The sequence below is a fragment of the Nansenia antarctica genome (assembly GCF_963989245.1).
Source record: "Nansenia antarctica genome assembly, chromosome: 7".
NCBI lineage: Eukaryota > Metazoa > Chordata > Actinopteri > Argentiniformes > Microstomatidae > Nansenia > Nansenia antarctica.
The window spans coordinates 10,637,916-10,646,713 of record NC_137677.1 but is presented as its reverse complement, the minus strand read 5'-3'; the positions used below and the strand labels follow the sequence as shown (position 1 = coordinate 10,646,713).

Sequence of the window (8,798 nt, the reverse complement as noted above, 5' to 3'; positions counted from 1 at the left end):
CTTGCTAGTGTCAGGGTATATACAGGAATCTTGAGGTTAATTTCAATACCTTTCTAAGACTTTTTAAAGACCTTGTCAATATTTTTCCAGACCTCACCGCCACTTCGAGCTGTAACCGTTAACATCAGTGACACCTTTAACTTAACAGTTCATCTTTGTTTTTTAATAAAACAAATACATTCACGAACTTTTACTAAACGTTTTTAGGACTCAAACTCTTTGGAAAGAGTCTAATTCAGAAAACTACCTACAAAATTCAAGACCTCATAAAATTGTGATAAGACTTTTTAATACTTATTAAGGGTCTTAATTTTCCCAAAATTGATTTATCAACTTTTAATACTTTTCAAGACACCGCGGATACCCTGTAGTGTACATGCGTGTGTGTGTGTGGGGGGGGGGGGGGGGAGGGTGCGACGACAAAGACAACACGGCGATGCAAAAATGAATCGACCATCTTTATTTACCGACAGAGGTCTAGAATAGCAGGGTTAGAATTCACACGTCTGTGGGGCACTCGGCTGTTCCACACCGAACAGCTGTATTTCTTTCAGAGCGATTATGCAGTAGTGCCGCTGTAGGAGCGAAAGACAAAAGGGGGAAAAAAAAACAACAGAAAAATCATAATGGGGAGAAATATTCAATCACCACAGGAAGCGAGGAAGGGGCCGGTTTCACATTTAAGTCTCTCCGTACACTGGAGTGGAGTGTCGACAGTGTGAGCGGGGGGGGGGGGGGGAGGAGGAGGTCCCCGAGGGCTTCCAAAGAACCGCTGCGCGGGGGGGGGGGCGTCTCGACGCCACTGGAGGTCGCTGCTTCCCCCCCCTGGGTCTGCTTTTTCCTTGATCTGACCTGATCCGAGCTGAGCTGGGACAGGGGAGAGCCGATTGACACTCGGCCGGTCACCTGGCCCTGCGGTTTCAGATCAGAGCAGATGAGGGAGGACAGACGGACAGGGAGGACAGACAGGGAGGACGGACGCTACCGGAGGGGCCGAGACGCGCCCGGGGAAGCGGGTCACTGATGGGAGCGGGAGAGAGGACACTCGCACCGTTAAAGACGCACGGACCCCCGAAAACGACCCGAGGGCTCGCCTCGCACGGCCGTTTAAGGGAGTCCTTTGGAAACTCGTCTCTATAGAAAAGACCCTGAATTACAGAACTGAAACGGGCTCCGTTTTTAGAACATTCACTAGATCGAAAGATCCAAGGCATGTCCTACCCATCTGCCCCTGCATCTGAAATAATACAATCTCACGAAAGAGATTTCTGACCATTACAATAGTTACTTTTATAGGCCTTAATCAGAGGTATAGACCCTTCCTTTAAAAAACTAATACACAAAACCCCAGAAGAACTAAGTCCTTAAAAGTCTCCAAAACCTCCCGGTTGTCAGCTTGGGTTGGATCCCCGGCCAGCCAGTAGGGTTGCTGGTCTGAAGTGATCATGTACAATAACAAAGCAAGCTAACGGACACCACAAGCAAAAGAATACTCCTCATACTTATATTTGGAAATGCATATTTTCAAGCAGCAATACAAAAAAAGTATTCATGAACAAATGCATAATCTCTGAAAAAAATACTGTATGAAAACATCCCTGCTAACCTTGTTTTCTAAGTACAAAACCTCTACCAATAAGTTGCTACGGAGTAGCAAGAAGTCCTTTTCTTTTTTCGTCGTTTTTTTTCCAGGTTAATTTCTGTTTTTTTTCTTTTTCCTTGTTTTTAAAATGGGTAAAATTCAGTCCTCAGAGTCGAGCGCCACAGGGGGTCGATGACAGTCTTCTCCATCTTTTATTTTGTATCTTTTTTTTCGCTGAAGGATCCAGACACATGCAAGCCTCGTAGAGGAGGGGCCTAGGGGGGTCCTAGGGTGCTCCTGTGGGCCTGAGGGGCAGCCTAGGTGGGGAAGGGGAGGGGGGTCCTAGGGTGCTCCTGTGGGCCTGAGGGGCAGCCGCTTCACTCAGGCCAGGGCCGGGAAGGCCTCGGGGTCGTCCACGTTGGGCACGGACACGCCACTTGGCTGAGGAGGGGAGGAAACACAGTCAGTCTTGGATGGGGGGGGAACACGGTCAGCATCAGGTGGTTTTCAACCAAGCCGTGGCCTTTCAGCCAACTTTGTTGCCAAAGAACAACCACATACTACCGTACGTCATCTATTGGCTGTTACCATATTACCCGTATGGCTGGGGTCGACGTTAGATACTGCACATTGTGACATTTGGAGCATATGGTGATATTGTTCTCTTACGAAAAAAGCGTGCATAAAACGCTGGATGTGGGCCTCAACTATAAGTGCAATATTGTCACCTTCTTAAAATAATGGCTCAAGTCAAATTACAAACAAATGACATTAGTTATTAATTAATTAGTACAAACATTTACAAAACAAAATTACACATTTTGGTTCAGTTTATTCTGTTTTTCTCCGCTTTAAAATATGACTTAAAATATAAAATATGACATAAAATAAAATGATATTAAAAATATGCCATTATTTTATGACAGTGACGATATGCTGATGTATGCAAGGCAAAGCATGCTTAGTGTTGAACACGTTTCTTTGGCCTAATCAGCGGTAGTAGCAGAAGAGGGTGACAGTAGTAGTGTCAGACAGCAGCAGTGTGAGAGCAGGGCTAGTTACCTTGTCAGTCCTGCCTCCACGGGGCGGCCTGGTAGAGGCTCCACCGTCACGCTCGCGGGGTTCGCGGGGCTCACGGCCGTCACGGTTATCCCGTCCGTCGCGTCCATCGCGCCCCTCTCCGCGGCCCTCACCTCTCCCACGGCCCCCCCTGCCGCCTCGGGGTCCTCCACGACTCCCGCGCCCAGGGCGACCCAGGTCACCAAAGTTTATCTCGAGCTGGGCGGTGATGTCATTGGCGGGCTTCCGGAAGTGGTGCTCATCCTCTGCCTGAGAGGGGGGGTGGGGGAAGAGACATTTTAATGTAAGTCCTCCAAGTGTAGAAATAGGAACGTGGGTGTGGGTGCGCGCACGTGAGAGAGAAGAGGGACAATACCTTGGGGGTGACTGCCTCAGGCTCGACCACAGCGTCAATCAGAGTACCGGCTTTCTTCTCCTTTATTGGAAAAAGAGGGATGAGAACGATGAGGAGTGAAACGTCACCTCTAACATGTACTTCTTCCAACAAGGGCAAGAAAACACAAGGGGGGGGGGTCCCCGAAAGTAAGACACAGGAGAATCACAAAATACGAAACAGAAGCCTTGCCAGCATAACTTGACCCATAACAACTACTTTCCTTTTTTTCCAGTTTGAAAAAAAAGTCTCTTCTGTTTGTTATACAAGCACAGAGGCAATGAATTGGGGGGGGTTTTCGAACCAATAAACTCAGCGTCCACTCACGTCTTCGCCCTTGGACTTGTGCAGCACGTAGCCCTTCTTCCACTGGCTGTCGGCTCCCTCGTTGGCCTTGCGGATGTTGAACTCCACCTTGGCGCGCTCCTTGTCCTGCACGGCCTTCCACTCGTCCAGGGTCATCTCCTTGGCGCTCTCCTCCTTGGGCTCTTCAACCTCGTTCTCCCTACACACACACGGACGGACACACAGACTCTTAGCACTTGGCTGACAAATGTTTTCCGCTCAGACATTTTTATGCGGTGGTCTCCCCCCTTCTGTGAACACAATTTAATTTTAAGTTATTTCTTGAGGACAGGGATTCGTTGATTCGTTGAACGTTGTTGATCAAGGGGCAAAGATCCCGAAGCATTTAACTACATCATCTACAGCTGTATACGACGTACGTGACAAAGAAGATTGGGATTTGAAGTTAATGAAGGCACTTCAGTATGATGGGTTCGGTAATCCCCCCAAACTATTTGGTGCCTGAAGCCTACAGAATTCTTTGGGTCAAACCCAAATGACCACTAATGCTTGAGGCGCAACGCTTTACAGATCACAGCGGGGGAGTTTTGTGAACCGACAGCTGAAGGTCGACTCACTTGTTCTCGGTGTCGGCGGGCGGATGCTCCTCCCCCTCGGGCGTCTCGGTGGCGGCCGTTTGGTCAATCTCGCTGTCGGGAGAGGAAACAGAAACGACACTTAGATCCACCCTGTTGTTCTGCTGTCCACAGCACTGCCCAGATCCAAACCCAGAGTCTGTCTTCTACGTTCCTGTCTGCGTCACTCTGACCCGTAGTGTGGAACGACAGGTGGGGGACACCGGGACACGGAGACTGCACAAGGTAAATCACACCTCCAGCTCCCAGCTCCCACCTCCCGCCACCCCCCTCCCATCAACAGAGTATTGAACCCTGGTCCTGAAACCTGCATTAGCCAACTTAAGGGCTTTACACACCACACCGGCCAGCCGACCGACCTGCTTGGTATAGCTCAGCCCTACGGTGTCACTTAGGATTCAGCATCGCGGCCCGGTCCTTACCTCAGTTCATCCTTGACGGTGCCCCAGTTGTGAGATCCGCTTCCTCCACGCTTCTCCTCACCTTTCTGGCTGCTGAAACAAAATGTGCTTTAGCTGGGAGCTTTGTACCAGAGCCACGTTACATACGGGGGTTTGGGCAAAGTGTAAAATGAATAACTTTTAATAGATAGCCAAAGGTTTGTGCAATCGTGTCATCGTCAGCATTTTATTAAGAGAACACCTACGATCGGTCACTGCCGCTGTGTCTGTCGAATTCACGCTTTCCTCGGGAGTCAAATCCGTCGCTGCGGCCCATGCCCCGCCCCCTGCCGGCTCCGCGGCCTCCTCGGCCGCCGCCGCGCCCCCTCATCCCCCTGTCGCCGACGGGTCTGGGGAGACGGAGAGGAAGACACGCCAATCAAAAGGCTGCCTCATATAGGCTTGTCGACAGACGGCTTCAAGTCCTTCAACCACAAAGTGCTCCAAAAGACGCCCGTTAAAGACAGTGTGTGAAACTTCCCTTGGGAGGAAGGATGCACTTGGTAAGCATTGTGCAAGAAGAGCTATATATAGTTATCGTCACTCTATCCCCCAGGCTGTACCACAGTGAAAGGTGGTAATTACGAAAGAGTGTAAACACACAGTACATGTTAGGTCACACCCTCAGTGATGAGCTATTGATGCATTTACCTCTGAAAGTTTGGGAATAAATCGACCTGTCAATTGGGGGGAAAAGGGGGGGGGGGGGATTACGATGGTGTCAATTTTGAACGTTCCAGACTTTCAATTTCGAGGAGCACGTCGGTGGCGTCTGACCTCGACGACCTCTACTCACTTCTCCACAGAGAACTCTCCTCCCTCAGGCTTCTCCTCTCCTCCGGCGGGTCTCTCGAAACGGCGGGGCTCGCGGGGTTCACGGGGATCACGGGGGGGCCGCCTGTCGGCGGGCCGTCTGTCTGTGGGGGGGCGTCCCTCACCCTGACCCCCCTGGGGCGGGGGACCGGCGGGGCCCTGGCCATCGGGCCTCCGGCCCATCCTCCTCGGGCCGGCACCTGGGACAAGGCAAGAGGATCACTACCACGTTTCATAGGCAGCTACTCCCGGGGCTGCGGCTATTGTGGCTACAAGATTGTTTCGTTTTTACACGAAAGGCATAACTGGAAATATAATGTATGCATCTGGGTCACGGCTCAGTTTGTTTCGTTCGGTAACCACTGGCTTCGACCACAAATCAATATAAACCGGGCAGATGAGGTCATATCGAATGTCACCTAGGGTATTAATGTGCATCCTGAGGAAGTGTAACAAATACAAAATGTAAACATTAAACACCTGACTTTGGGGGAGTTTTTCCCAGAAGACCCATGTCTACACTGACTCTACCCACATTGTGGTTAGACACATGCTCACAGACTGGTCTGACAAGTCCCTCCCACTGCCTCGATAGATACCAAAATAGACACCCAGCCCTCCTCCGTGCACCCCAGCAGCTGAGCACACGTTGGTGCATGCACCTGTCTCCTCTTCTCTCCAGTGACCAAATTTGACTTTGCTCCTGAACAGAGAGGCACACTTGCACAATACTCCCATGCTCCCCGTTTCGCTGTCGCAGATTGCGTTCAGGTTGTCATAGAATTTACTAAGACATTGATTTCATTGCACATCATGCATATCTGCCGGTGAAAACGGAACACTATTGACAGGGTGGTGGTTAAGAAGGTGGAGCAGCAAGATGACATTTATCTTGATTAAAAAACTCCCAAACCGCCCACGTTCAGAAACGGCTACCCACGATGACATCATTACACCCCCCCCCCCCCCCCCTAGCCGGGAGCTTGCTGTGCGACACTTGCCAGATGACAGGTCGGTGATCAGATTGACAGGTCGGTGATCAGATTGACAGGTCGGTGATCAGATTGACAGGTCGGTGATCAGATTGACAGGTCGGTGGTCAGATTGACAGGTCGGTGGTCAGATTGTCATGTCGGTGATCAGATTGCTGTCCCGTTTTTGTCGCTACGAGGGATCCGTCACAGCAAAAAAAAAAAAACGTTCACGGTTCACACGGCCGATCACAAACAGAAGGGGGTCCACTATCACGCTACACGATCGAGCAAAACCGACCTCCCGTTCGCCACCATGCGTCACTTTCACATGCCTAAGTCAACAACAACAGTAGCACCAAACCTGTCATGTGTGTCTAACAGTCCAACATCACGTTTCACACCGTTGTACGGTTAACATGTCACGACACACGGGGACCCCCCGTCCGATTATCAACAAGTAGCTGGCTATAATGACATTAGCTTCTAGCCCCGCCGAGCTCTCTGCTTTAAACGAGGCCCTCTCTCTCTCGTCTGAAGAGACAGACAGGGGGGCTTTGCTTTTCTCCACAGCACCACACCTACTCTGGTCGCACTAAACAGTGACACATTCGAGGTAGGAACTGCGATCAAACTGACAAGACAGACCCCCCAACCTGTCGCACACAAAAGGAATCGAGGAATCGACCTCATGGGGGGGTAGGGTAGGGTAGGGGCCTTCCTTAACACTTAGCTTGACTGTGCAGGGAGAAAACATTAGCCAAGTAAAAAATATCAGCGTGCCTCTCAAAGAAGCGTGCCTCTTTCTTGAGGGGGTGTCATACATACATTACCCAGCCATCACCTTTGTCTTGAGATGTCTTAAGATGTCTTAAATGAATTAACCAAAATAAGACATTTTGTGAATGTCTGTCAAGATGGGAAAAAAGCGAAAAGCGTGCCTCTCTCTCTAAGAAGAAGCGTGGCTGGCTTGGCTAAGGCTTACCATCTTTCTTGAGGGGGACAGGTGCTGCTGGGGTGGTGGTGGTTGAGTCCTCTTTCTTGTTGTCGGCCAGCGGGTTCTTTCGGTCCTTCTGCGACTCCTTCCGCTGCTGCAGCTTGGCCTGCTGCGCCGCGGTCTTGCCTGGTCCGCCGCCGGGGGCAGAGAGAGCCTCCTTCTTCTTCGCCTCCGCCTCCTTCAGCAGCTCGAACGGGTCCGACTCGTCGTCGAATAGCTGGTCGAAGCGATTGGCTATGGCGCAGCCGAAGCCTTCTTGCATTTGTCCGGGCATGATGGCGCCCCTTCGTGCAGGATTACCTCCGATTCTGCGAGGCCTTTGAGGCGGGCGAAACGACTTCGCTTCTGGATGATGCCACAAGATGGCCGGGGAAAAGGAGCTTCTTCTCTTCCGGCGTGATAGACATACGGGGCCCCGCGACGTCGTGTGGGGGTGGGGGGTGTAGTTCTTTGAGGGGGAAACAAACGGACAGCCCCCGTTCAAAAAACTACTTTACCCACAATGATTAGCGAGTTAATGCTTTTTGCTTTCTTCCACAAGCGTGAATGCTCATGCCGCTTGTTGTGTAGTAGAGGCTGCTTGGCGTTCGTGAGGGTACACATTCTACACGTTAGCCAGCCTACTTGGGTACCTACTATGCTCTGATGAAAGCTTGACATAGCTTTTTGCTACGTTTAATAACTCACAAAAACAACTGTGATACGTTTATTTGTTGTGCACCATAAAGCAGTAATAACATGTTGCAATAATAACACTATTCCCATGTGCATTCATCTGAGCTGACCTTGCTTTGCTGTGTAAATCTATTCCTATTCTTGATTTCATCATCCCCTTGAAAAGGAGGAATGTTGATAAGCAATGTACAGTGGGGCTGGGGAGGCGTGGGTTAGGGTGAGTGAGCACACTTGAACTGGCTGAAACAGAGCCTATTTGGTCGTCATGGCATGGTAAAGGTCAAGACGGGTCACCTCATGGCAGATGGCGAAGAAGCTTACAGATCTGAGATCCGCTTAAGAGCTCCCTGAGTCATTACAGGAAAAACACACTTCTGAGCTCAGATCAGTAATAGAGAGCAACCTCAACCGAGGCTGATGTCGCAGCCCTAGTTGTCAGTCAAATAAACTTGACCAGGGTTCGAGTTACACACTGACTGACTTCTTGGGGCTGCCCAAAAACATCAGTGGTTTGGATCAATGTTAATAGCCTATGGGGATTTCAACCCCCTTATCTGTCCCTTGATAGCCTGCTGTGGCACTTTGCTGTTAAAGGATTTGTCAAGTCATTAGTGAGGCGTTAAACAAATGTTGATTCGTGTCCTCTGCTCTGACACATTAGTGTGAAACACTCAGATCAGCTGAACGCTAATGGGTGTTAGCGCCCTGATAGGTGTGCAAATTGACTCCTACAGCCACGTGAGATGTCTGTCAGAGTAAAGAGAGTGTCAGCATTCAAGATGCAGGTTCTGCCCTATTCTCTCTCCAACGCTGTCCTCGCCACAACTTTGGTGTTTGGGACACTTCGTCCCCTTATTCTTGTATTTTTCTGTAACTTCTATTTACAGTAACTCCTTGCAGTGTGCTGCAAGACAAATGTCTGTCTT

General features: G+C 50.2%; 1 protein-coding gene across 2 annotated transcripts; it reads right to left on the bottom strand.

The window, feature by feature from the left end:
* Positions 1-439: 439 nt before the first annotated feature.
* serbp1a (SERPINE1 mRNA binding protein 1a) lies at positions 440-7,580 on the bottom strand. 2 transcript variants are annotated; one of them, XM_080535625.1, is made up of 9 exons: positions 7,186-7,580; positions 5,213-5,429; positions 4,623-4,766; positions 4,399-4,470; positions 3,959-4,030; positions 3,363-3,540; positions 3,018-3,077; positions 2,645-2,911; positions 440-2,023 (listed from the first exon to the last, which is right to left on the bottom strand). In XM_080535625.1, exons 1-9 carry the CDS (start codon positions 7,469-7,471, stop codon positions 1,964-1,966), a joined length of 1,356 nt encoding a protein of 451 aa, XP_080391751.1. In that variant the 5' UTR covers positions 7,472-7,580; the 3' UTR covers positions 440-1,963. The 2 variants fall into 2 exon arrangements, with proteins under 2 accessions (XP_080391751.1, XP_080391752.1); XM_080535626.1 differs by having other exon boundaries at positions 4,399-4,467.
* Between the last annotated feature and the right edge of the window lie 1,218 nt (positions 7,581-8,798).